This window comes from Truncatella angustata, assembly GCF_020726525.1.
Source record: "Truncatella angustata strain MPI-SDFR-AT-0073 chromosome Unknown BKA67scaffold_9, whole genome shotgun sequence".
Lineage (NCBI taxonomy): Eukaryota > Fungi > Ascomycota > Sordariomycetes > Amphisphaeriales > Sporocadaceae > Truncatella > Truncatella angustata.
In genome coordinates this window covers 1476456-1503426 of record NW_025763389.1, presented here as the reverse complement: position 1 = coordinate 1503426, position 26971 = coordinate 1476456, and the positions used below count along the sequence as shown (strand labels likewise).

The window sequence follows — 26971 nt, the reverse complement described above, 5'->3', positions numbered from 1 at the left end:
CGTAAATGATACTCGTTCTTTAATTGCAGAGGTTGAGAAAATGTTTGCTTTAGTGTCACGACAGCATACGTAGGCAGTGTTTAATATCCAACACGCTTAGTGCCGCACGGGCCACACAATACCCAAAATGCGTAGTGGCTTATATTATGATTTCTTGTCTTGTGTTACTTCCTAACCTAGTGCTTGAACGACATATAGTCTTAAGGCTCCACATAAGGTGGTCTAGAATCACAGGCGTTTGTAGGCATCCCATGGACGTTTCTATTTCAACCATGTTTAGAAGCCGTTTGAATACTAATCGAAGAGGCGCAACAATCCAAACTGTGTAACACACCTTGATGCTTATTTTGTTTCATAAATGCTTGTGGAGACATTCATTACACTAACCTAGTATCAATGAGTCCGAGAACGGCAATTAAATTTAATAGAGATACGGCATCGTACGTAGAACGTGGAATATGTTTCTTATATGATCGAAATTATCTCATCGTTATCGACGTTGAGATTAAAACTGCGCATATCCAAGCGTGCAATAATTTGTTCGTCAAGGTGGGAGCGTCGTCGAGTAACGGAAACTTCGGCACCATATTCGTCTTCTAATAGCCCTTCGAAATCCTCTTTGAGGTCGTCAACGGAATCCCCGAAGACCCAGCGACGCATGTTACGGTGCTCCTGAAGATAAAACCATAAGTTCTGTCTTGCGTTTGTCGCTGCTTGCAATGCTGACCAGTCCCAGATAAAATTGTCCGCATTGCTTGCCATTTTCAGCAATATTTCCTCTCGAGTTTGTGATTTGTCTGATTGAAGCTCGAGGTGAAGTTCCAAAATCGAGAGTGTCAATACTCGTATGGGGAGAGCCTCTTTGACTGCAAGGCCGAATTTGGAGGCAAGGAATGAACGAAAATTATTGTATTTGACTTGCCAATCTTTATGAAGCGTTGCGCCTGGAAACAGGCCCCTCCAACTGTCACCCACAATCTGGGATGACTGAGCAAGAGTGTTGATGAACAGCTCTGTCATATCCGCCCATATTTTCAGGTTCTTAATCTTCTCGAAACTGTCGGTCTTTGGTTGGCAGACTCTCTCGACCACCGTTTGCTCTGTATGCTGCAATAGTAGAGACCAGAGCAAGCGATTTACGCCGCTTAACGTGCCCAGCTTTTCGCCATTGTACGCATAAGACGGATCCTCAGGATTGTCAAAACTCTCTTCCCTCACGTTTCGGACCAACCTCATGAGCCCTTTGAGGTCCGACTCACTGTTCAGGATCTGAGCGAGTTCATCGCGCATTCTGAGCCATTGTTCAAGCAGTACGCTTTCCTTGCCCAGGGTTCCGCGATCCATGCAGTAACCCGCATCTACGATCCTTCTCAATGAATCAGAGAATGAGGTTGTGAAAGACAATGCAGGTTGTGTTTGCAGTTCAGACCAAATAGCAGAGATGAGTTCCTTGTCCAAAGTCTGTAAAACCTCTTGATCCGTCGAAGAAAACTCATCTATGATCATGGGATCCCAATGGTCGCTTGAAACGCTGCGGATTGTGCAGAGCTCAGCTACACACATCAACGTGTACTCGGTTCGCGAATCGTTTGAGCGGAGGACTGCAAAAGTGTTGATTCCGTAAAGCCAAACCAGATGGTCTTGATTGGTCAAGGCCTTCGCAGGACAAGTCAAATAAATGTTCGGTCTGCTTGTTATTGGCGAAATACTCGTCACCCAATATTTCTTGTCCCCATTCCATTTGAAGTGGGTACTCATGTTGCCTAATATCATGACCTTGACCCTCAACGCGGCGCTGCGGGATTCTATATACGGTTTAACCGTTCTGATATCCTTGAATCTGATAGGATACCCTTTGGTAGGGATAGAAGGCCCCTGGCCGGGTAAGTCTTCGGCCTCCCACCAGTGTAAATCGAAACCGGATCGCTGACCAGACTTGCTCCAGTCAGGCACCCAAGATGGAAGATGAAGATTTGCCTGTTGGCCATTGGCGTAGCTGAAGACATCTCTCCCTGCTCCACATATTTGGATGAGATAGGCTGCAATTCCGATGTATACTTCTTTGACGTTCCGACTATAGTCTGGCATTACGGGTTCTTGGTCCCAGGAATGAATCAAGCCGAGGATGGCGAAAACTTTATCTCGGGGATCCGAGCAACAACAAGTGCTGGTATCAACGAGTAGTGAAAGCAAGTGCTGGTTTGTAAATTTCGCTCGCGTATCCCTATACTGAATCCAACGGGGACCTTCCCTTACCTCGTCTGTATCTTTTAGTCCACTCACGGGCCAAGGAATAGATCGGAATCCACAGTATATCCAGGCAATCTTCGCGAGCACGAGCTCTTGAACCACCCAGAGCCTGCGAAAATATGGACGATTGAAGAATGTTTTCAGAGCGTCTCTTTCCTGGGCACAGGCGTCACATTGGCAGAGCTTGATGTGGTCGGATGAAGTTACGGATGCTGGAGTCCAAGAAAAGATGTGCATCAGGTCTTTGCGGGCCAGCAGGTCGAGTGCTACATCGCCGTCAGTCGACAAGTCTCCCAGATAGACGAGTACTTGGTTGGCACTGGCGTAAATACGCGACATTAATCCCACCTGCATAGAGCGTTCATCATCGTCATCCTGATTGATACATATTGCGTCGAGCCAAACATTTCTGGGCCCGTGGGCTTGTCGTATACTTTGCAAAGCTTTCTCGCAGTTTCTTGTTGCCGGGTATACGTCCCAGTACCTGCCGATAAAAATAGGTCTGCGTTTTATCGAATCGCCAGATTCGTCAGCCCAGGTGTAAGAAAGCGCATCAAAGGCTGGTTCGTCATGGTTCAACCTGGAATCCGTGAAATCCGCATGAATAGGATCTCCCTGACGTGCAGCTGATAGCCGAAGCAAGCGAATTTGGTCGGAGTGCTGAAGCCTCACATATCCCAAGACGGCTTGTCTTCCACATGCAGCCGTGGTGGGTGGCAAGAGTTGTCTGACACCCCCAAGCTGACTCTGAACGGCAGTCTCGGCCAACTCTCCTGAACGCAAATGTTCTGTGCTATTTTCACTGGTGGCGTTTTCCGGCAATGGAGATTGAAGGTACTCAACACAGGCAGGCCATGCGAGCTTCCACGGCAGGTGCTCAGATGTGACGAGTGATTGAGGTTTCTCCACACTCTGCTCCAGTGCCAAATCGTCGATCGAGGCAACCGCGAAGCAGTAGGTGCAGCACGGTAAGCCACCTACAACTTTCACATCGGGTTCCGAACAATAGGTCTCATGCCAGCGCGAGATAGACATGTTCGCTTTCAAACCAGAGGCGGGACTACAATAGGTTCGTACTGTTGACGGAATGTGAAGAACATCAAATGGCTTTTTACTGCACGGGGTATGTTTTGCCCAGGCATGATCAAGTCCAATTGGGAGGCTGTGTGATAACGGCAAATGATATGCAGCTCACTACGAAGCTGCAACACAGCCATGGCTCCTGACTGCTGCATCTACTTGAATCCATCGTGAGAATTTTGAGGAGCGTTTCTGAGTGTTTACTGATCCAGAGATACCCTCGGTGTCGTCTTGTTCAGTAAAGTATATTGCTTGCGCAAGCTTGAGCCACTTGTGACCCATGAGCTTTGATCGAGGTAGGCCAAGCATATCGGGCATTTCCGGCCCGATTTTCGACAGCTCAATTGACTTTTGGCTTCGGGGGAGGTCAGGAGGGTCTCGTCTCTGCCGTAGCGGCATGACGGGTTTTTTGCAGGGGCCAACGGGTTCTGGTTGGGAGGTGGTTCCGCCAAAACTGCGCGAAAGCTGTCTAGAGTGGAATTAAACGTTCTCCCGACTGAGGTTTTTATTTCTATTATATGTTTTAATTCTTTTTCTTCGAATTGTTCACGCCATCAGCAATACCACCGGCACGGAACCTTGAGCCTAAGACGTCCTTCAGGAAGCATTTTTCATCTTCCTTTGTATCATACTGTAGCTTATTTAGCCTTGGCTGGCTTGCCCATCACTCCTAAAGCTCGATTGACTGGTCGTAAAAAGGTCACTCGCACACATCATGCTTCGATCGGTACGAGCTACTGCTGCCGGCCCAGCCAGGAACCTGCTTGGGCCGAGGACAGCTCCGCGATTTGCAGCGGGTTGCACATGCAACACCTCCTCATCTGCATCTGCATCAGCGTCCATTTCCCCATTCCCCAAGGCATCTTTGCCCTCGACATCTCTCCTCCGATCCCAGCGAAACTTCCATGCGACATCGTTAAGAATGGGCAACACCAGGACCGAGAGCGACGCCTTTGGCGAGATCCAGGTGCCCGCTGACAAGTACTGGGGAGCTCAGACCGAGCGATCTCTTGAGAACTTCAAGATCAACCAACCCCAGGACCGCATGCCCCCCCCGATCGTGAAGGCTTTTGGCATTCTCAAGGGTGCTGCTGCTGCTGTCAACGTGAACTATGGCCTTGGTATGAGATGCCCCTCCAACAAACCCCCAGTGCCATTGCTTCACTGTGCTACACAGACAAAGCCTGCCATGACCATGAGCTATACCGTATCTTCGTAGAGCCCTGACTGACAACTTGTATTCAATTTGCAGACAAGAAGGTCTCGGATGCCATCCAACAAGCTGCCAAGGAGGTTGCTGACCTCAAGCTGCTCGACCACTTCCCTCTCGTTGTCTGGCAAACTGGATCTGGTACTCAGTCCAACATGAACGCCAACGAGGTCATTTCGAACCGAGCCATCGAGATTCTAGGCGGTACCATGGGTTCCAAGAAGCCCGTCCACCCCAACGACCACGTCAACCGCTCTGCCTCCTCCAACGACACCTTCCCCACCGTTATGCACATTGCCGCTGTCCTCGAGATTGAGGACCTGCTCCTCCCTGCTATCAAGTCTCTCCGCGCCGCCCTCCAGAAGAAGGTTGACGAGTTCGACGCCAAGAATATTATCAAGATTGGACGAACTCACTTGCAAGATGCTACCCCCTTGACATTGGGCCAGGAGTTTTCCGGTTATGTTGCGCAGCTGGACGCAGGTGTGAAGCGTGTTGAAAGCTCTCTTCCCGACCTCAAGCTGCTTGCACAGGGTGGTACTGCTGTTGGTACTGGTATCAACACTTTCCAAGGGTTTGCTGAGGCTATTGCCGAGAAGGTCAGCGAAATGACCGGCAAGGATTTCAAGACCGCTCCCAACAAGTTCGAAGCTCTTGCTGCCCACGACGCTATCGTCCAGGCTCACGGGTCGCTTAACACCCTGGCTGGCTCTCTCACCAAGATTGCCCAGGACATTCGATACCTTGGCAGCGGTCCTCGCTGCGGTCTCGGTGAGCTGAACCTGCCCGAGAACGAGCCTGGTTCGTCCATTATGCCTGGAAAGGTCAACCCTACCCAGTGTGAGGCTTTGACCATGGTTTGCGCTCAAGTCATGGGTAACCACGTTGCTACCACCATTGGTGGCATGAACGGCCAGTTCGAGCTGAACGTCTACAAGCCTCTTGTTATCCGTAACCTGCTCCACAGTGTTCGCATCCTTGCAGATGGTATGACTTCGTTCGAGAAGAACCTGGTTGTGGGTCTCGCTGCCAACGAGGAGAAGATTGCTAGCATCATGAAAGAGTCGTAAGTATCCCCTTTCACCTGATCGATCTGCTGTCGATATGCTTACAAACTATCACTAGGCTTATGTTGGTCACTTGCCTCAACCCCAAGATCGGTTACGACATGGCTAGCAAGGTTGCCAAGAACGCTCACAAGAAGGGTCTTACCCTGAAGGAGAGCGCTCTCCAGCTTGATGCTCTCAGCGAGGAAGAATTTGACCAGCTTGTCAAGCCTGAGCTTATGATTGGCCCTTCCGCTTACAAGGCATAGGTTGCTCCTATCAGCCATTCAAATGAATTTAATAAAATAGTTTAACATGGGACGCATAGACTTGTGCCACGGTTTAAGACAGTGAGAGGCACGCATTTTGATATCAGTGACAGCCGGACTTGGATTTACAAGCATGTAGACGGGGCAGCTATCAGGAGATGATTCGATTTCTCTTGTCAAAAGAGCGCGACATCGAGATAGTCTCAAGTGTAGATCATTATACCAATACATTGAAAGACAATGTCTTACGCAGCTCTCCAGCCAAAATTAGCAATCTGAGTGCAAGTAACTTAATGCATGCTCGTTGGCATTAGTGTGAGCTTGCTCTTATTGGAAATGACTTCATAACCCAATCGTGAGGGCCGAGTCAGCAGGCCTCGAGAAGGTGTTTGTTTATTTGCAGTCAGCTAGGTTAAGTTATTATCGTACTCATGATATACATAAAAGTCTTGAGATTTCTCGGCAATGGCCGGAAAAATCCGGCTGTCGCACAAAGTTTTGGTGCTGGCGATCCGACCTCGGCAAGAATCCTGGCTAACACGCGCTCGGTATCTCGGCGCCTGTCGTCATAATCCTGACAGCTTCTTTTGAGCACTCTGTTCGCAACTTACCTTATCTTGACATGTTCGCTTACACTACAGGCTGACTGACGAAAGGCGAGATCGCCCCGAGCTCGGATTGCAATTTTAGATGCAATTGATGGTTCAGAGCACAAGTTGGGGAAGCAATTGGTTATTGAGGGTATAAGAATAACTCGATAATAACTCGATTCGATGCTGTCATGGCCCTCTGCCACCAATTAGAAACTAGCTTTTTGCTGAGACTACTTCCGCACAAGCGGCCGGACCCCGCCCTATCAAGATTAGCATGGGGTATCGCAGGACAAAGTAGTTGGGGAATGCTGCTGGTGCTTCCCTAGGCGACGAGGTGATAAATACTTAGACCCAGGTCGCCGCCATGAAGCACATGCTAGCACAAGGTGAAAAGGGCTAGGTACCGTCTATCCAAGCTGATTCTCTGACTGTTCTTGTTCCATCCCTACCTCGTTACCCCACACTTTCACAAGCTCAGGCTATCAGTCGTCTAAGCCGGCTAGAAGGGTGCCAAACCGTAACACCCCTCTGCCCGAAGATTCCCAGAGCGCCGAGCTTATTATCAAATAGGTGCTTCCAAGACAGTTGTTGGGGTTGCTTTGGAGCATAATAGGCCAATTCTACCCCGGCAATAAAGAGCTATCCAGTCAGCCCCAAACTCTTGAATGCCGAAGTTGGAGAAGTAACACTTCCGTCTCATCTTCGTCATCTTCGGGTAGCCAACCGATTCTGATATCTACGGACAAGTCCCCGTGTTTGCAGTTGAGCACCCTCAACTTTCCATAAGAGCTATTACTTGATACTGAATTCTCTCTTTTCTGAACGCGATTATAACCTTTCCTGGCTGAAACATACCATTGATACGCCACTGACCCATCCGACTTACACACACTCACAACATCACATCACGACCATATACCCACTATGTCACAAACAACCGCGATCCTGCAGGGTGTTAACATCCTGGGCACGGTTAGCCAAGAACACAAGAAGATTCTGACACCAGATGCCCTTGCCTTTCTTGCTCTGCTCCACCGCTCATTCAACAACACACGAAAGCAACTATTAGAGCGCCGCAAGATCCGCCAAGCCGAGTTGGACAAGGGCGTTTTGCCAGACTTCCTACCAGAGACCAAGCACATCCGTGAGAATGCCACATGGAAAGGTGCACCGCCGGCTCCAGGTCTTGTTGACCGCAGAGTGGAGATCACCGGCCCGACGGACCGGAAAATGGTCGTCAACGCCTTGAACTCGAACGTATGGACATACATGGCTGACTTTGAAGGTACATTCTTACCCTAGACCTCTCAAACTTCGGGGGTGTCAGCTGTCACTAACGACAGACTTCCAGATTCAAGCGCACCAACGTGGGATAACATGATCAATGGTCAGGTGAACCTGTACGACGCCGTGCGGCGTCAGCTGCAGTTCAAGCAAGGAGAAAAGGAATACAAGATTCGTACCGACCGCGTCTTACCGACGCTTATCGTGCGGCCTCGTGGCTGGCACCTTGAGGAGAAGCATGTGACCGTTGACGGCGAGCCGATTTCTGGCTCGCTCTTCGACTTTGGCCTCTATTTCTTCCACAACGCTCGCGAGAGTGTAAAGCAAGGCTTCGGCCCATATTTCTACCTTCCCAAGATGGAGTCCCATCTCGAAGCCCGCCTGTGGAATGACGCCTTCAATCTCGCTCAGGACTACATTGGCATTAGCCGAGGTACGATCAGAGGCACAGTCTTGATTGAAACAATCCTGGCCGCTTTCGAGATGGACGAGATCATCTACGAGTTGAGGGATCACAGCTCAGGTCTGAACTGTGGCCGCTGGGACTACATCTTCAGTGTTATCAAGAAGTTCCGCCAGAACAGCAACTTCGTGTTACCAGACAGGAGCTCTGTGACTATGACGGTTCCTTTCATGGATGCTTATGTGAGTATATGCTTGGTCAACCTTTCGTACCTTGTGTTAATCACTAACGGTTCCCCAGGTCAAACTCTTGATTCAGACATGTCACAAGCGTGGCGTTCACGCTATGGGTGGTATGGCTGCCCAGATTCCCATCAAGGATGACAAGGAAGCCAATGACAAGGCCATGGATGGCGTGCGTGCTGATAAGCTGCGCGAAGTTCGTGCTGGCCACGACGGGTATGTGACCTGTTTGATATCCACTCCCTCGACGCGTTCCGTGCTCACATGACACTAGCACCTGGGTTGCTCACCCCGCACTGGCCGCCATCGCATCAGAGATCTTCAACAAGCACATGCCGACACCTAACCAGCTCTTCGTGCGCCGCGAGGATGTCAGCATCGGCCAGAACGATCTGCTCAATATGAATGTGCCTGGCAAGGTCACTGAAGAGGGCATTCGCAAGAACCTGAACATCGGCCTCGGATACATGGAGGCTTGGATTCGTGGCGTTGGATGTGTACCCATCAACTACCTCATGTGAGTCTGATTCTTTATCTTTGCATACATTTGCCTCGTAGTGGGGAACTAACGTCATTTTAGGGAGGACGCTGCCACTGCCGAAGTATCTCGTTCACAGCTCTGGCAATGGGTGCGCCATGGTGTCACCACCGCCGAGGGTAAGAAGGTGGACAAGCAGTATGCACTTAAGCTGCTCAAGGAGCAAACCAATGAGTTGGCTTCAAAGGGGCCTAAGGGAAACAAGTTCGGCTTGGCGGCTCAGTACTTCAGTGGACAGGTTACTGGTGAGGATTATGCAGACTTCTTGACAACGCTGTTGTACAATGAGATTACGGCCGTGGGCGTGGCTAGTCCTGCTAGCAAATTGTAGGCTATTACATGGTTCCTATGCAAATTTGATCGGCTCCTAACGTCATGTTGGGAATACATACCAAGATTAATAAAAACATATTAAAAATAAAAATAAACATTTGATAATATAGGGTGAACCCTGATGCTAGTATTATCTGGTAATTCATTCGTCAAGTTTCATGGCCTGTCAATGTCAAGTAATCGTGAAGCATCAAGCACAAAGCGAAACAAAAAGAACGCAGCCATCATGAAGCATACTTAGATCTGGCGTCAAAACATTTATATACGGTCCACCCACACTTACGGTACCCTACTAGCATAAACACTTCGGTACATTACATACTACTAGCTGCCGCTTGGGGAATGGCGGCGTGAGATTCCGGAGTGGCACATTCACAAAACATTTAGGCGTGTCTTACTTTCCACTGGGATCGCGCCGGCTCCTCGGGCTTGGGCAGCTATTACGGGCAATATGGTGTTCTTCAAACAGCATGAACGTGGAGGTCATTTTGTGGCTATGGAGCACCCTGCTGTTCTATTTGAAGACTTACAAGACTTTGTGACTCAGTTTGGCAAAAGGAGTGAAGGGAGTGATTAGATCCTCTATATAGCTACCCCGAGAGCTAGCAGTTTGATTCAGTACTAACACAACAGTTTCGCCCATCGTCGTTTCATTATCATGGCAGTCATGAGAGCACTCCTAGTCATATACGTGGATCACACTAAGTAATAGAGTACGGTACTATGGATATAGTGCGTGATGCACGAAAAGAAATGGTGAAAATTCTGTCTGTCCAACAAAGGAAAGGAAAGAAACGGAAAGTAAATGAACGTAAAGCTCGTTATATGATACTCGTGCAACTTTTATAGGTCTAAGTGGAGCGTTTCAACTACTGTTTCACCAATCAGAAGATATTACCATATAAATATTAACATAAACTTGAGGGACATTTGAATCATATTATATTTCACTATATGGAGCTTTGTACCTTGACAGACAGGCCTTTGTATTCTGTGACGATACTTGCGTATTTGTTTCCATCGCTGTGACCTAACTGTCAATTCCTAGAGATGTCATTATGAGTCGTACAGACTATTATCGTCCTTGGCTGTGTATGCTGTCAATCGCCTCTACCTTGGACGCCTTGGTATAGTCGGAGCGGTAACAATAAGCCCAAGCACAGAAAATTACGAAATAGCCCTAAATGCTAAGTTTCCGGACTGCGGTCAGATCAAAGTAAATATCTCTATAACCTAGCTGTCTATATATATCTAGTAGGCTAATACTATTGTCATTTTGTAGTACCAGGATGCCAGACCGACACTGATGAAATTTGCTGCACTAGTAACGAAGTGATGTTATGCCAATTAGGAATACAACAAAACACATACGACCATAGCTCCTAGAAAACTCGGCATCCCGTCCGCTCTGCCCTAGATAAACTGGGAAGCGCCGGATTAGTACTCAGGTGGGTGACCACTGGGGAATCCCTGGTGTTGTATGTTTTTGTCGTTGTTTTATTTTACATTTCTGTTTCTATCCCCAAGGACTTGCTTATATGTGTCTTGCTACACCAAATCCTATCACATACGACAATACGGAGCGCAGACGGTGCTACGGTAACCGGTACGCTCGCCGCTACACACCGATTTGTCGACCGCAGCCCCGTGAAACAGCGGGTTTTTCGTACCTCTACTCTCCCCAGATGCATGTTCTGCCGCCCGGCTAGGCATGCATATAGTGGTCTGTTTCTTTTCTCCCCCATGGTTTGCTTGTTTCTTTAACCTACAAATCTACATGCTGGTTGCATGCATGAATTTAGCGAAGTGAATCCCTAAATCTGCCTTATGCACCAACACTCATGCAAAGCCAATAGTATGCCTGGCAGCCTTTCGCTTAACACGACAACACGAACGTGTCTTCATAGATAAGGCTACGGCTCTAATCCAGAATAGTCCCGCTTTCTATTTTATAAGGGTTCTACTCCCCCTTCTGCCTTTCATTTATCTACTAGAGAAATTTTTGTATCTTATGGCACAACTGAGGATCCTAATCTTTAACTAGACTTTAAGCGCTATTTAGTTACCGCTATCACCAAATACCACCGATATGAGATTAATCAGATCCACCTTACAGGGCAAGCCTTGCCTGACTTCATTCTCAGAGAGCACTATACCACCATATGCTGTGCTTTCGCACACATGGGAGACCCAGGATCAAGAAGTCACCTTGAAAGACATGTTGGAAAGCAGCGGCAGGACCAAAGCCGGATATCGTAAAGTCGAGTTTTGTGGAGATCAAACGCAGAAAGATAATTTGGAATATTTCTGGGTTGATTCTTGTTGCATCGATAGGTCAAGTAGTGCAGAGCTCTCTAGATCCATCAACTCCATGTTTCGTTGGTATCAGAATGCTCAAAAGTGCTACGTGTACCTCCAAGATGTCTCAACGCTGAAGGGTGATGACCGGGAGTCGTGGGAACCATCATTTCGAAATAGTCGCTGGTTCACGAGGGGCTGGACATTGCAGGAGCTTTTAGCACCAAAAACTGTGGAGTTCTATTCCAAAGAGGGTCAAAAGCTCGGCGACAGAAAGACGTTAGAAGGACCTGTCCACGAGGCGACAGGAATTGCGCGTAAAGCCCTGCAAGGAACCCCTTTAACCCAATTTGATGTCGAGGAACGGTTCTCATGGGTGTACAAACGCCAAACATCCGAGCCAGAAGATAAGGCTTATTCGATGTTGGGGATATTTGATGTTTCACTGCCTTTAGTCTATGGTGAAGGCGAGATACATGCATTACGTCGTTTACGAGAGGCAATCGCACGAGAAAACAGTATTACAGTTAATATTGGGCTCCCTGGTTAGTCGTTTCCCTGGTTTTTCCAAACTTTTTCGATTCACCACTCTCCAAATAAAGTGAACACAGTATAAGACAGAGCCGCTAATCAGAAATCTAGCAGCTGAAAACTATACTCCACAGCGACCATCGACTCGACGTGGACACGAAGGATCTCCAGAGAGAATAAATGGTGTACAAATGTCAATGCCTTTTGATCCTACTGCAGATTGTATGATATTGGTATATTTAGGAGGTCCCGGTGCGCGAGATATGGTACGTCGCATGACAGGTGCTAACCTAAAGATCATGGATGGCAAGCAACAAATAATGCTTCCGAACGGCACTCGATTGATACCAACGCCTAAAATGCGCATTGACGGGTTCGATGAAGAGGGTCTTGACTTCCTCTTTCCTTCAGATAATAAAATTGTTGCTGCCCTTAGAACAGGAAAAGTTTACGAGCAAGAGAAAGCGGGAGAAGCAGTTTCTCGCTCATGTGTGTCCTTCGCCATCCCGGCCGATCCACACGCAGACATTATGATGGAATTACTACTAGGTCGTGAAATGGGCAATAAAATAAAGGAATCATTGTTTTCGTAGCATAGTAATAGGATTTTTTTTTTTTTTTTTGAAAACATGGAAGAAGTTTTGATCAGTTATAAAGAGGAACTTAGGCACTGCACACAGCCGATCGCAATTGAAAGCATTATAGTTTCAGACGTCATCATCCCAAAGTTGAAATCGAGATTCGCACTCCTCCTGCTCTTTTTAAAGAAGAGTTTACCGAGTCAACTCCGACAATCATGATTACCGGCGTGAGAGTTTTCAAACCAACATTAATATTGAATTCCAAATGCGGATCGATACTGGGAAGACATAGCGATATCAAGAAGCAAACCAATGCAGACGACATCTTATTCTTGCTTCATTGATTTTATCAAAACCAAATGCTTCCGACTAGCACTGAGGTTCCTAATGCGACTAAGGAGGTCGTGCTTTACTCCATTAAGCTTGATAGTGGCGAAAGCCGGTGGATTAACGCTGGCTACGACTTGGTTAGTGTTTATTACATTGCTCTTTATTACTTCCTGCGAACAGTCTTATCGCATACTAATCATCGTTCGAGACATAGAACACGGGACAGTTTTCTCACTAAATGAGTAAGTTGGGATGTACGTTCGGCGAACGGGATTATGCGATTGGGCTGAGCACGGTATATTAGTTAGTTCTTAGGTATACCGGAACGCATTCTAGTGAAAGAATCGTAGGATGGAGTCACGTAGCAATAGAATCTTCACTAAGTATTACATGGTATTTATTACTAGGTTCCCTTTCTTTTCATGACTCTTTATAAACCGAACTCGATGCGAGCTATCTGTCAGGATCGGATTGAGTACGAGGCATTCAAAGAGTACTCACAGGGTGCGTGCGATGAGACGTTGTTGAAAAAGAGGTGTGACCAATATTATTTCATACATCACGGCTTGTCTGTCGTAGCTACACCACGCGGGCGCGCTGGTTCTATAACTGTAGGCCATCGGCCTACAGTTAGAAAACCAAGGGATCAGTCTTAGATACACTCAATTATCACCCTCCACTCTGTTCACAACCGGTTCTGACACTATACATGACTCCCTTAGTTTGTCCCGAAACTCTCGTTGTCGTTTTATTCCGGGAATGGTTGTGACTCTTATACCATTCACTCCGTCATGGTGAAAATGCCGATTAGCAGGACTCAGGCTTGCCACGAGATCATCATGTTTTACACCCGTTATTTCAGAGTATAAAGCGCATATGTAAACACTTAGACGGCTTTGTAGAAAAGATCCATCGGGCGAGTCTAGTGTGGCGGTGATTAAGGAGTCGACAAGCATCTCTAGCGGAGGAAACATGGATTTATTACCATAAAGAGAGATATTCCAGAAATCGGCTGAAAAAAGTACGAGTTCAGGCTGCGTTTGCACCTGTTGATCAGGAGGCAAAGGCGGCCAGGGCTCTACTGGATCATCCACCCAATCCGGAGGTAATAAGCGGCGATAGCTAGAAGTAGGCATGTCCGAGAGGAACGATTGCAGATCATTTGGTCGCGGTTTGTATATTGTCCACCCTTTTAGCAGAAGCGCTTCAGTGGCAGTGTCAATCGATGCGACGATGATGTGAAGTCGGAACAAGACAGTATTCATGCCGTAGTGCCCGAGCGCATCCTCGAGCCATACGACGCATGGGATATCGTTACGTTGTAGGACCCGGTATGCTTCGTATCTCTCAGGGTCGCCCATTGTGTATTGAATAAGAATTCCAGTAGAGAATAATGGATGAGTTTTGTTTTGTTTTTTGCTCGAGGGCAACTCTTTTGTTAGTTTGAGGATGTTACAGTAACGAGTTTCAAGGTCGGGCGTTGTTTAGTTCGAATTTTATCCCTAATTACCCCCGTGATCCGCTGCAGTTGCGGGGAAGAGTGGGACGAGATTTTTTTTTAAAGAATTCTTTTAATAATTCTTTTAATAATTTTCTTAATAATGTTTTGTATAAGGTTTTGTATAAATATTTGTATAACTTTTTGTAACGACCTGGCCAAGGTGCCCAGCCTAACGCTCGAGCAGCGTACGAAGTACGCCCATGCGTAGTCAGTGTAAAACCCCCGCTTCGTAACTAGCGATGGAGACATTCCATTCTCCCCTCCTTAAGAATAAGTCTCTGAATATAACCGCTACGCCTAGGAGCTTATAACCAGGTGACTTTATTGTAATTATTACACAAGTGAAAATTCGAGCTTTACAGTGTCTTGTTACTAGTTCAAGCAGTTTTTAGAAACACAAGAGCTTTTTTAGCTGTTTTGCGAGGGAAATCTAATAGGTTACGAGGCGATTAGCTTCCAGCTATACTTGTAAAGCCTTGTTACGGCGCAACCACTTTAGGGGAGCGAGTCCCTAGTAGAGGTCATTGACTAGCAAAATTGTCACTTAACTGGCAAATCTTAGTATTTGCATAGAATTTTAGCCATATCCTTAACAACTTGTAGCGTAATGTGGCGTTAACCACGACATCTTCCCGAGATGTAGTTGTAATACTGTTAATCCCCGCTAAAAGCCTATATTGATTGGCTAACAATTGATTACCTAAGAATTTTGCCAGTCAACTGACAATTTTACTATTCAACGACCTCAACTGGGGACTCGCTCCCCTAAAGTGGTTGCGCCGTAACAAGGCTCCACAAGTATTAGATCTTGTGTAGGCGTCCTAGTAGTAAACCCAGCGTCATCTCGTAACTCTCTCTTCATGATTGCGCAGGGATCATGTAGCAGGCCCACTGCTTGTGCCTGCGCCATACCCCTCACGAGCAATCGTGGGGCAGGTCGAAACGTGAGATCATGAAAACTTTATTAACATCCGTTTTTAATGCTCCCCCTTTGATAAACGGCATTCGCTTATGTCAGTTTCTGGATCTTGATTTACACTTTGATGTCCTCCACTAAGTCTATCATCATGTATTTTATTGTTGGTCATAGCCAATACATACGACCATAGCTCTTGGTAAACTCGGCATCCCGTCCGCTCTGCCCTAGATAAACTGGGAAGCGGTCGTCTAAGCGGTCGTCTAGTTGTTGGATCGGTGACGATTGATGACTTTGCAAATCTCTGGTGGGATGGTTGTGGGATTGGAATGAATGTGAATTGTTAGAATCCAAGGTGGGTAGCGGGGTTTGCAGCGGGAGCTGCCGAAGCTAGCTTTGTTTAGATGTAGACTTGGCCGCTTTCGACGCGGCCACGATCTTTTTGTAGAGAAGCGGGGTTTAGCCAACAGAGAGAACCTCCTCGCATTAGTTAAATCCAGGGAGCTGCATTTGCTATCAGGGCGTCCGTATGATAATGCGAAACTGGTTAATATCGGTTACGATTTGAACCCATTGCATAATAACTATGGATGTTACTTTATAAATAGGTTACTAATAGATCGTTACCTTCTAGACTAGTGTTCCCGGATGGGACCGGCACTAGCCACCATATAGCTGTTGGCAGTGGCCGTGAATCACTGTTGTTTACGATGACACCCAGGATGCTGTATGTCAGATGGTGGATGAGGGATCCCATTCACTAGGGTGTGCGTGAGCCCATTGCTCAACGCCGCGGCATCCTGATAGATGTAGAGGGGTTTCTCTGCTTTAGCCGATGCCACCCAAATAAGCCTGCACCTCATCAAAACTAAGAGGCGGGCAATATAAAACAATACATCATTCAATCGACACCTATATCAGACTAGTTTAAAGTCTAATAGGAGGGCATCATCTTGGTCAACAGGAGTGCTCCGAATCACTGTATACCTAGGTCAGCTGAAACCGCCGCCAATGCCCCACTCGAGAGGAAGTTAAGTCTCCAGGCATCTATGTGATACACCGTTTGTCATTCCATATTAACTTGACAGAGAGGGGTTAACAGAATTTTTCGATATTATTTTGCACCGACGATTTTTAGCGCCAGAATTGCTTCCGACAGACGCGACCAGATATGGCAGACCAGGCAGCTGAGTCCATGATGCAGGAATCATGTCAAATCTGTGAAAAAATCATCAGGGTATTACGCCAGGAAACTGACATCGAGATGATTACGCTTGGAGGCCCAGAGATTCTACAGCCAACTACCAGTTGCGATCGACACCAGCCCTTGATTGCTTCTGCATTAAGCCTCAGTGCCTATGAGCTCTCCAATGTCGCCAGCTTTGTCCAAGTCGTCCAGATTCACCGGAATCCACTCAACATGTCTTCGATAATCGATGGAAGGCCTCCGGCTGAGGCGAGGAATTACCCTCGGTTTGGAATGTATCTTGTGACGAAGCCAGGGAACTCAGGCGAGTTGATCAGTGGTCGAGTTCTTGATCCTCAGTGGATAAACCCAGGTCTTTTAAGTCAATGGAAATCCGACTGCGACAGTCTCCATCAAGGTTTATGCAAGAGTTTTTCGCATGGACCATTCTTATCTATCAGGCCTATCTGGCTCGTGGATGTTGCGCGCCGCTGTCTTGTTGTAGCTCCCGGTGGCTGTTCTTATGTGGCTCTGAGTTATGTGTGGGGTGCCACGCAGTCTCTTGAAACCACCACCGCTAACCTCCGCTCTCTTCAGCAAGTTGGTTCTCTTGTTGTGAAGCACGCAACCACACCAATTGCAAAAACGATAAGGGATGCGCTAGGGGTAGTCGAGTTACTAGGCGAACGGTATCTCTGGGTTGATTCCCTTTGCATTGTTCAGGACGACGAGAAAACAAAACACACGGAAATGACCAAGATGGCAGCAATTTATGCCAATGCGTCTGTTACAATTCTTGCGATTCAAGGAAAGAACGCAGACAGCGGGCTACGAGGCTTTCGAGGTTTTTCTGAACCAAGAAACGTGCCATAAACAGTTCACTGCTTGAGCAAAGGAGTCACATTGATCCAGACGCCAATCAATGGGCCCACACTTGAGTTAAGGAGTAAACAGCCAGTGTGGGAGAATAGGGGCTGGACTTATCAAGAGCAGATGTTCTCTAGGCGGAGGCTCGCGTTCGACTCCGGCTCTATTCGATGGGAGTGCGCGGAGGCTATTTGGCGCGAGCATGTCGAAGCGTCTCCCCAGATTAAAACATATCATAACGACATCGCAAGACTTTAGGTGTTATTTCGGCCAATGATTCCTGACTTGTCAATGCTTCAAACTCTTCTCAGTAACTACAACAACAGAGATCTAACGTACCCAGAAGATGCTCTCAACGCATTCGCGGGCATTTCTTATATATGCAGCCCTGCCTTCGCCGGCGAATTTGTTTCAGGGCTCCCGACGGCAGTTTTTGACATAGCCCTCCTATGGCAACCGCAAAGCGCAAAGTTTCACAGAAGAACAGCCAAAAGCCAGAACATCAATTATTGTCTCCCGAGTTGGAGCTGGGCAGGATGGACTGGGACCGTTCATATGGAATGCGCATCTGCATCTGATTTCTTGAAAAGCACTCCTAACGGAAAAGTCAGTGCACTAGACTGCCACATAAAAAGACACCTAAATTGGAAGTATCATGAAGGTATCGACTCAGTTGGTATGCCGATCCATACAAGCATTCTGGACGACAAAGATGCCTGGCTCAAAGGAGATACATCCAATAACAGCGGCTGGTCTATATACTCCACATCAGAAAACTCGCAATCGCCACTCTGGCCACCTAACCTCAGAACACAATTTTCACACTTCTATACACATACCGCCCACCCAGGTTGTGAGTTCTGGTATCCAATTTCAATAATGGAATCCAACGATGCTACACCTGGGATCGTAGCACCATATCTCTCTACCAGAACTCGGCGGGGTTGTCTTTCTGCTAAGGCAGAAGCCGTGTCATCCACATTAGATCGCCCTGTATTAGTACTAAGGAACCAACGTGGTTCCTACGCAGGCGTATTATTACCAGATAATGCAATTGATGGGCAGAAAGAGGCACTCGAAGCTCCCGCCAACAAAATAGAAGTAGTGGAGATTGCAACAGGGGTTTTTAGGGACGTTCCAAATAGTTGGCCCGGACTTCCTGAGTATAATCATAAAGAGAGACCAAGGGCAGGCGGATGGTACAATTTTTTCTGGGTATTGTGGGTTGGCTGGCATCGCGGCATAGCATATCGCAAGGGTATCGGCAGAGTTTATGAGGCAATATGGAAAGAGGAAAGAGGAGAGATATTTGATTTTATGATCGGTTGATTAATTGGCCAAAAGTAGCTTTAGCCGAAACATAACACTGGAATCGTCTTTTCAAGCAGACTTAGCCAGGGTAATTTTAGAAAATATTATAAACCAGCACCCTTACACGAAAAGACAAACATGTTGCAAGAAGTAGGGAAGACGCCTGAGGCACAAAGGGACCAGTACGGAGACCAGGAGCCCCGCATATGCATCATTACTACAACATGGGTCCTATAAAGTGGTTAATATGCTACTCGAGAAGGGCGCTGGAGCAGATCCTGCTAGCTCAACAGTCCTTTCAACATCTGCGCCTACTACCGTGTTAAGCGAAAGTATTGATACGGGCTCCGGTACAAAAAATCCAGGCAACGATCTACTAAACAATTGGACTCACCCTTGCCCACAAAAGAAATGGCATTTCGAGTTCTTCAGACGATGGTAGCACATCCAGTCTTAATAGCAGATCTTCGTACATCCGGTCCGGAATGCAAGGATCTGTTCAAAGATCACATAACTCGCCCGCGGCCGGATATATTACAAAAGATCAACGAGCGTCAGAGCGAGGCGCTCGACCTCATAGAAGCTATCGCACGCGCCACGGAGCTTGAGATCAGTACTCTGGCAAATATCGCCAAGCCAGCTAAACCTAATATGGGTAGATATTATGCTGTTTTATCACTATCTCTCTTTATACCAGGCCTCTATAAAATCTATGACGCGTCGGGGCACTGAAGCCACGCTCTATCTCGTCGGATGTGAATAGCTTCACTACGTGGCATTGCAATGGCTATTGTTGTTGATGTTGTTGATATTGTTGATTTATGTGGCTATAGGTATTCTTATCTTTTTTATGTTTTAGTTGCTTGGCGGTACTTTGACAGGCTAGTAAATTTATTGCCACCTACTGTACTTTCGTGGCATCCCGTCCGGCCGATAGTTGACCCCTTTATTCGTCATCCCCGGAGGCAAGCGAGAAATCCTCCGAGAACCTGATTGGTTGAATCTGCGGACGTCGTCCGGTACTTCCAAGTGGTTTTTCGATTGGCATTCGTGGCCAATCGCTTACCCCTTACACAATCCCGTAAAACTCGCATCTGCTGAAAACCACCCTGGCACGAAGAGCATATACGGAGCCGTCCTTCGTGTATCGCGCGCCCACCTGGTTTTTTTATTGCGGTGCAGCAAGCAGATATCGTCGAGCTCTTTCACCGCTAAGAATGAATCAATCCTCCATTCGATCTCGCTCGAGAAAATCTTGGAAAGCAGTTAAAAACTCGAAATCGCGTGCCACATTCGCGGCCCTGCCCTTTCTGGGTCTGTAAAGGCCAAGTCCAAGTTAACCATGAAAGTAGCCCGGATACTTCCCTCTGCATCACTCTTGACACAATCTAACTCATCCTTGCTCAGTTGATCCAATATTTGACGAGCTTCGCTTCCCGGCATGTCGGTATAACGCATTGTCATTGCTAGCAAACCTTGTATAATCAATCCAGATACGGGATACAGGCGCCGTAGATCTAGATAGCCATTAATGCATAGCAGGAAGTATGGACGCTACTCTGGGTTTTCCGTATCCCGTAACGTGGCATTAGCGAGATAAAGGAGCCTAGTGTGCTAAAGGATGGAGTAAGTGGATGCTTCCTGACTATTGCGATACTCTAGGACAAGCCATTTAAGTTGGTTAACAGAAGCAGTAAAGGCGTTAAGTGGGAAGCTCTTTAATGCTGTAAATGTCCTCATCCGACTTCGTTGGTTAATAATAATCCTAGTAAATGGCCGGAGGATATCCATAATGGTGGTATACAACCATGTGCTATATTAATTAGACGAGCAATTCGACACTAATAATAATTAATGGATAAGAGCTTTAAAGTAACGATACGGCAACATACTAGAACACCGCTGTATAGTAGGAACACGCCCGACGTTAGAACATAATAGCGGGTAAAGTTTCCACCTAAGCAATGATTTCACGAAAGTTATACTCTACATACTCTTGCCTCAGGCTGTACGGTGTACTGTCGTGGTCTAAATAGTACATCCACTCGGCGCGCTAAATAATCCGCCAGAATTAGTACAAAGCCAGGAATGTATATCCTAAAAGAACTTCTTAAGTTAACTTCGTAGCATGATCGAAATGCTATGCTATTAAGCCTTCCTCCCCGGTAATCGGCAATATAGGGGGCGACAGTAGGCTTAAGGAGCCGGGTTGTCGGTAGAACCGTTATACAAGTCTATCTGTCAGTTACTTGGATGAGTCAAGGCGTACCTAGATTATACGTTCCAATGAAATCCGCCCCATGCTGCATAGCAACTAAGACTACGGTTATCGTTCGACGTTCTATCAAAAGGTTCGCATTTGGCATCGTATTTACCCTAAACAAACGCAACGTACACCTTATCCTCCTTATAGCCTGTGAATATATAAAGACGGAGTGGTCCTTGCCTCGGCCCATAAGGGATAAACTAAGCAAAGCAGCTCCCGCCATATTTAAGTATATGTTATTCTCTCTTTCTAAGTCCTATAAGCGCTCAGCTGATTAGAAAAACTCCTCTGCTAACCAAACCGCGCTTTTATTAAAGGCGCAACACATTTGCTAACTTCCTGGTTAGTCGAACAATTAGTCTTCATCTATCGCTACTTACGCAACTAACATGTAACACGATATAAACAAGGAACCGAGAGCAGAACCTTTCTTTTAGCTAACTAAGTTATCGATGAATAGATTTGGATCGAAGAAACCGAGAAGCGGATAATCTAACGATATGTACAAGGAGATAACTCGCGCGGCGAGGTTGTTCGTAACCTCCACATTAGTCTAGTAACTGCTATCAAGGTTGCGTAAACGCTTGTCGTAATACGCAGATTCGGTTGTCGGTTTGGGAGCTATTTAGAAGTTCTGAGTAGTCGGATCGGATACGGTAGGATCGGAACTACTACTAATTGTATGGTGTGCCGCGAAGCTTAGAACAGATCCGATAAGACTACTACGTGCTAGATCGGAGTCCACGATAGAACTTAAGGCGGGATATGTATTCGGATTTTTCGCCATTAGTTCGGACTCTAAGGGATTCTGTACAGGCGCTATTGGCTGCGATGATGCAAAACTCGGCGACGACCCAGATGCCGTAATAGATGGTGTTCCTGCTGTGTTCGTTTCAATGGTGGATAAGAGGCTAGCAGTATTACTATTGTTCTGTATAGCCGTCAGAAGGTGGGCTGCACGGTCTTCTGGCATGGCTCTAAAAAGCTCGAGCAGTTCTATTAGGGAAGCATCTGCCATTTTGTGGTGCTTTCTATAGACATAACCGGTTGAGCGTGCCTTCTTGCAGTTTGAACAAGTTGGCCGTTCGCTATCACACTACATGGGTTAATACACCAATTAATCGTTAATAACCAAGAATAACAAGGACTCGCCCTAATCTTCCTGAGACGGCAGACATTGCAGGCGACCGAGGTCGAAACACGCTTTCGAACCAGGTTTCTCGTTGGGTGGCAGCTGGGTAAAGGAGAGACTGAGCCTTCAACCGCAGGCGGTGCTGGGAGGATTGGCGGGTATGCTATAGGTTGCATTTGGATTCACGTTGTGTCTTGCTGACTATGGCAGTTGGCAATGTTTGTCGAGCAGCGACTTTGGAAACTGACTGAGAAACCAGGCTGTAGTGGCGCGGATCGGAATCCGGTCAGCAGGCGGCTCCAGAAAATAAGGTGTTTCTTGGGGTTTTCGGAAGTGGTCACTCAGTCCTGATTGGCTGGGTTGTGGTTGCACCTCATGGAGTGTTCTGATTTGTTAGAGGAAATGAGAGAAACGGTGAGGCTCTTCGGACGGGGACGGCCATCAAACGGTGGGGTACCGTGCTCGATCCAATTATGGTGCCTTTTAAAACGCTTTCTAGGCCCACTTGGCTGCGTGGTTCATGGGTTACACGTTTCCGTGTTACAAGCTGCGGGGCAAGTAATCCCTTCTCGCCAGGTAGGTAGGTATGTCCGGGAAGCGCCGGATTAGTACTCAGGTGGGTGACCACTGGGGAATCCCTGGTGTTATATGTTTTGTCTTTTCTTTATTCTGCGCTTCTTTTTCTTTCCCTAAAAGTCTATTTACTTATACCTTGCTATAACGCCTAAGTATCACATACGACCATAGCTCCTAGAAAACTCGGCATCCCGTCCGCTCTGCCCTAGATAAACTGGGAAGCGCTGGATTAGTACTCAAGTCGGTGACGATTAGGGAATCCCCGGTGTTATATGTTTTGTTTTTTGTTCCGACTCACCGTGGATCTGATGCTGTGGAACTAAAGTTAAAAACTTCACGTAAATAGCGGGACCTGCCGGCACTAGGCTATATTTAGGCATCGACCAGCTGGCCGTTTTCCATACGGCCACAATGAATCCGTGAAAGCCAGAATTGGCAATGAGGCCTCGGGGAGATCTATCGTCCTAGTCAAGCTGAAGGAGTTGCGCTTGGACTTACGAAAACTCCATGCTGCCGGATTGTTTTAGATCAAATCAATTGGCGCACTTGCAAGGCGCCAATGACGCTCTTTCACGCCTTCCGTAAGGACAAAACCACCATAGTAATATGCTCTGCATGACATCTCCCAGTCGTATACGTTAGGCTAACACTCATTGATATCTGACAAAACTTCGTATGTTGCATCGAAAGACCATTAGTCTCGCACGTCTTTCACAATTTCAGTCTAGTAGTGCTACTTAAAATGTAGAAATACCACCAAGCCCTTGCTTGTGAAGCTTCCCATTAGTCAAGATTAACAATGTAATGTTTAAGTCGCCTAAAAACGCCTGAAGCGTCAGCCTTGGGGGCTGGAAAGTCAACCTGGCACGCAACCCCGCTCCCATATCCAGTTTATTCCAGACAAGATTTCATGACTTCATTTCAATAATTCCACCTGAATTGCTTCGATACACAATTCGCGAGCCGGACTTGTTCCTACTTGGTGGTATCTCCACCGTATCGGAATTTGGTCACCTCTTGCAGGAGAAAAGCCTAACAATGATAGAAAGATACTGCCGCCAGAACAAACAGACAACAAACATACAAGGAGCGGCCCCAGCCATGTGGCCCTTAACCCTCGTCTCTATCACCAGAATTTAATTAAAAAGCATCAGACTCCAAGTACATTGTACGACTGAGAACCTCTCATCCCCCAGCCCGGAGAAAGGATAATGGCATCATGGCTCTTCCCCATAAAGAAATATCGATCCTTTGCTCTCGATGCCAAGGTATCGATTTTGGAATGGTGCTAGAACTTGAGAGTTCTGTTCTCAAAGACAACTGGAAACATGGCTACTTAGTGGCCAAAATCATTATGGATACTCGAGAATTTCAGCCCGACAACTGCCATCTGTGCTGGTTATTCGATCTTTTGCGAAATACTGCTGCTCGCCCTCTTTGTCAGGAATGGGAACTTCGAGCTTATTCGTCATTTCAGTGGGATGGTTATATTAAGGCTCAGAGACTTCCAGTTGCTATTAAGGCAAAGGACCTTCCACGCCTTGCCCTTGTTCCATCCTCGTCAACACACCTTAATTCGTTGAAATCGCCGGTCAGCCTTCTTTATTGTATTCCCTTGGGGAATATATACGAAAAGGCTTTCTTGCCCAGGTCAATAGACCAAGAAGTCAACTACCAAATTCTCCGGACATGGATTGAAATTTGTAAAAAGAGACATCGTACTTTGTGTACATCTCGGCGGAACGATATACCCAGCCTCAAGGTCATAGATTGCAGCTCCACCCGTTCACAACTCGCTATTGTGCCTGCTCCACCAAACGAAGCTTACCTAGCTCTGAGCTACGTCTGGGGCGAATCTCGAAAGCGAAAGAGAGACGATGGCAGAGGCCGAGTGTCAAAAAGCCCATCCAACCAAAATTATCAGACTGTTGTCAGAGATGCAGAAGTGGTTGTACTGCAATTAGGTTACCGTTATCTCTGGGTTGAGAAGTTCTGCATTGATCAAGAAAATGAAAGTGAGAAAGAGCTTTTCGTTAACAGCATGGACAAAATTTATAGCGGAGCCGAACTTAACATTGTAGCTGCTGCTGGCATCGATGGCAATTTCGGATTGCCTGGCGTCGTATCGAGACAACGCAAGATGCACCCAACTGTTCAGCTGAGGAACGCGCAACTGGTCAGCTGCCTGGAGCATCCACGCAGTTCTATCATGGCCTCTAAGTGGGCCACAAGAGCGTGGACGCACCAAGAGGCTTTGCTTTCGCAAAGGCTTCTGTTTTTCACGGAGTTTGAGACATACTACGAATACCATTCGATGCAATGCCATGAGGGTGTCTCGGCTGACTTGGATTCATTGCATTGTAAACAGGGGAAACTCTACGCGGGCCTGAATCGTGGGTTGTTTCTGGGAAAAGTTTCCAGCTCTTTGTCCAGCTATGGAAGTTCGTTCCAAGGACTGGACAGATATTATGAGCAAGTCTGTCAGTACACGGCAAGAGAAATGTCGTACGAAACGGATCCGCTCCGAGCCTTCACCGGTATAATGAAACGCTTTCGGCAGGATAGAATTCCCATTCTTCAACTTTGGGGAATTCCGTTCCTTCCTTCGGAGGGCGAATTGGACGATATTGATAAATTATTCGTAGCTGGCCTGATTTGGCAACATCGCTCCAACTTCAGGTCTGAGCCAGAAGGGCCGAAACGTCGCGGTCAGTTCCCATCGTGGGCGTGGTGCGGTTGGAACGGCCAAGTCACCTTCTTGGTGCGCTCTATGCCGTTTTACAAGGGGCTGACCAACCGCATCCTGGATCTGCGGCTAGACGACCGTGGAAAGGGAGACATATGCTTGAACACCCTCTTAGTCAAAGACTGTTCAATAGCTCCCAAAGTCTTAGTTTGCAGGGTTTTGGTGCTTCAACCCCACAGCTTCCTGCTGCGGTTCAATCGTGATACAACGACCAACTGCAGACTGTGCAGTACCCTCCATCCTCCCAACGGCACGACAGAACCAATTCGCCTCATCTATGCACCCATCAAGAAGGGCGGCAAACCTCGATCACAGGTCAAACGATTTCCTGGTGCCAAAGCGCAGTTGCATCTATGCAAAGGGCCGAAGGTTTTAACTCGCTTACCCGAGTTTCTGGAGTCAAATCGTATAAAGGTAATACTGCTGGCGACGTCCAACGCATGTGGGGGGAGAAAGCTACCTGTTGCATTCTTCCTCCTCATCGAACCAAAAGGGGCAGTATTTGAGCGCCTCGGATTACTTGGCTTCCAAGAAAGTTGGGAGACGATACGCAGTGATTACCAACTTCTCGGCGAACAAATCCGTCTTCACTGATTACCACCATTTCGTCACAATAAACTTTCCCTTGAATAGCTCCCAGTGTCAAACAGTGTCATGATCAGAGTTACGGGAACGATCGGAGGACGATGGGCAAATATATTTGAAGTTGTCTATCATGGACAACCTGTCCACTGTCCGGACCAGGCATCATGCCTAGTAAGCCTCCCCCTTAGCATGATGTGATTCCTCCAATAATCGGCTCGTTCACTTTATATGGCCTTTTGACTATGAAAGTCATGACATGGAACAAGCAACTGGTCGGGAGCTACATGACTTCTCTGCGGAGGAGCTCCGCAAGCGATAATGAGTCAGGTCGTGGCGTTATAAGGGCGGCAAAATGAGCCAGAGGTTTCGTGCCACTAGCAGCGTAGAGGAACCAATTGACACTCGAACCTAGCATTCGATAGACTGACCATTGTTCAATGGTAAAATCTCACACTCTCGCGATGGATCGAATTTCGTTATCTGCAGTAGAGCCTCTAATTGAAGATCACAATTATGCTTATCATTATTCGAGACCATACTTGCTCTCATCAGAAGTGTTAGCTTAGAGTCTTATTGTCATTGTTGAGTTGGTACTTGTCAAAACCATTGAATGGGTCTTGTTCTCAAATTTATCGTATTTTGACCTTTCTTCTATTGCCAAAGTCCTAGGCAAGGGCAGGTCTAATCTTGTTATCCGAAGCTGGGCGTGTTATTGAGGAGGTATTTTCATGCATCACTCGGAACTGTTAGACATTGTGCGGAGTTGATTCGGCATTTCGTATCCACCGCTCTTCATCGACACGCTGGCCCTGCAGCTCGCAACTTCAGTAGGTAGTGTCTATTTCACGAGTATACATATAGTGCATAAAATACAAAGGAATGGTTAGCAATGATGGA

The 26971-nt window shown here is 47.1% G+C and overlaps 10 protein-coding genes across 10 annotated transcripts; 5 read left to right on the top strand and 5 right to left on the bottom strand.

Annotated features, from left to right (window-relative positions):
- Positions 1-91: 91 nt before the first annotated feature.
- On the bottom strand, positions 92-3604 carry BKA67DRAFT_581197 (heterokaryon incompatibility protein-domain-containing protein). Its single transcript, XM_046103906.1, has one exon. The coding sequence runs from the start codon at positions 3283-3285 to the stop codon at positions 466-468; it is 2820 nt and encodes a 939-aa protein (XP_045953500.1). The 5' UTR covers positions 3286-3604; the 3' UTR covers positions 92-465.
- Positions 3605-4045: 441 nt separating this feature from the next.
- BKA67DRAFT_525113 (fumarate hydratase mitochondrial precursor) lies at positions 4046-5855 on the top strand (the record flags this gene model as incomplete). The annotated part of the gene is made up of 3 exons (XM_046098640.1): positions 4046-4451; positions 4583-5606; positions 5666-5855. The coding sequence occupies 3 exons, from the start codon at positions 4046-4048 to the stop codon at positions 5853-5855; spliced, it is 1620 nt and encodes a 539-aa protein (XP_045953499.1).
- A 1517-nt stretch (positions 5856-7372) lies between these two features.
- BKA67DRAFT_663343 (malate synthase) lies at positions 7373-9246 on the top strand (the record flags this gene model as incomplete). Its single annotated transcript, XM_046108166.1, has 5 exons — positions 7373-7733; positions 7800-8377; positions 8436-8593; positions 8652-8894; positions 8958-9246. The coding sequence occupies 5 exons, from the start codon at positions 7373-7375 to the stop codon at positions 9244-9246; spliced, it is 1629 nt and encodes a 542-aa protein (XP_045953498.1).
- A 2045-nt stretch (positions 9247-11291) lies between these two features.
- BKA67DRAFT_684456 (uncharacterized protein) lies at positions 11292-12096 on the top strand (the record flags this gene model as incomplete). The annotated part of the gene is made up of 1 exon (XM_046108994.1): positions 11292-12096. Exon 1 carries the CDS (start codon positions 11338-11340, stop codon positions 12094-12096), a length of 759 nt encoding a protein of 252 aa, XP_045953497.1. The 5' UTR covers positions 11292-11337.
- Positions 12097-13509: 1413 nt separating this feature from the next.
- Positions 13510-14650, bottom strand: BKA67DRAFT_581176 (uncharacterized protein). The gene has a single exon (XM_046103905.1). It carries the CDS (start codon positions 14347-14349, stop codon positions 13651-13653), a length of 699 nt encoding a protein of 232 aa, XP_045953496.1. The 5' UTR covers positions 14350-14650; the 3' UTR covers positions 13510-13650.
- Positions 14651-16669: 2019 nt separating this feature from the next.
- On the top strand, positions 16670-18787 carry BKA67DRAFT_595142 (heterokaryon incompatibility protein-domain-containing protein; the record flags this gene model as incomplete). Its single annotated transcript, XM_046105127.1, has 3 exons — positions 16670-17435; positions 17469-17662; positions 17717-18787. The coding sequence occupies 3 exons, from the start codon at positions 16670-16672 to the stop codon at positions 18785-18787; spliced, it is 2031 nt and encodes a 676-aa protein (XP_045953495.1).
- A 1049-nt stretch (positions 18788-19836) lies between these two features.
- BKA67DRAFT_581170 (uncharacterized protein) lies at positions 19837-20654 on the bottom strand. Its single transcript, XM_046103904.1, has 2 exons — positions 20458-20654; positions 19837-20395 (listed from the first exon to the last, which is right to left on the bottom strand). The coding sequence occupies exon 2, from the start codon at positions 20231-20233 to the stop codon at positions 20036-20038; it is 198 nt and encodes a 65-aa protein (XP_045953493.1). The 5' UTR covers positions 20234-20395; positions 20458-20654; the 3' UTR covers positions 19837-20035.
- BKA67DRAFT_684452 (uncharacterized protein) lies at positions 20072-20654 on the bottom strand. The gene has a single exon (XM_046108993.1). The coding sequence runs from the start codon at positions 20558-20560 to the stop codon at positions 20384-20386; it is 177 nt and encodes a 58-aa protein (XP_045953494.1). The 5' UTR covers positions 20561-20654; the 3' UTR covers positions 20072-20383.
- A 667-nt stretch (positions 20655-21321) lies between these two features.
- BKA67DRAFT_421953 (uncharacterized protein) lies at positions 21322-22490 on the bottom strand. The gene is made up of 3 exons (XM_046096822.1): positions 22188-22490; positions 21425-22131; positions 21322-21366 (listed from the first exon to the last, which is right to left on the bottom strand). The coding sequence occupies exons 1-2, from the start codon at positions 22341-22343 to the stop codon at positions 21661-21663; spliced, it is 627 nt and encodes a 208-aa protein (XP_045953492.1). The 5' UTR covers positions 22344-22490; the 3' UTR covers positions 21322-21366; positions 21425-21660.
- A 1943-nt stretch (positions 22491-24433) lies between these two features.
- BKA67DRAFT_497434 (heterokaryon incompatibility protein-domain-containing protein) lies at positions 24434-25072 on the top strand (the record flags this gene model as incomplete). The annotated part of the gene is made up of 1 exon (XM_046097049.1): positions 24434-25072. A coding segment is annotated over one exon (639 nt), but the record flags the coding sequence as incomplete, so codon positions are not given.
- Between the last annotated feature and the right edge of the window lie 1899 nt (positions 25073-26971).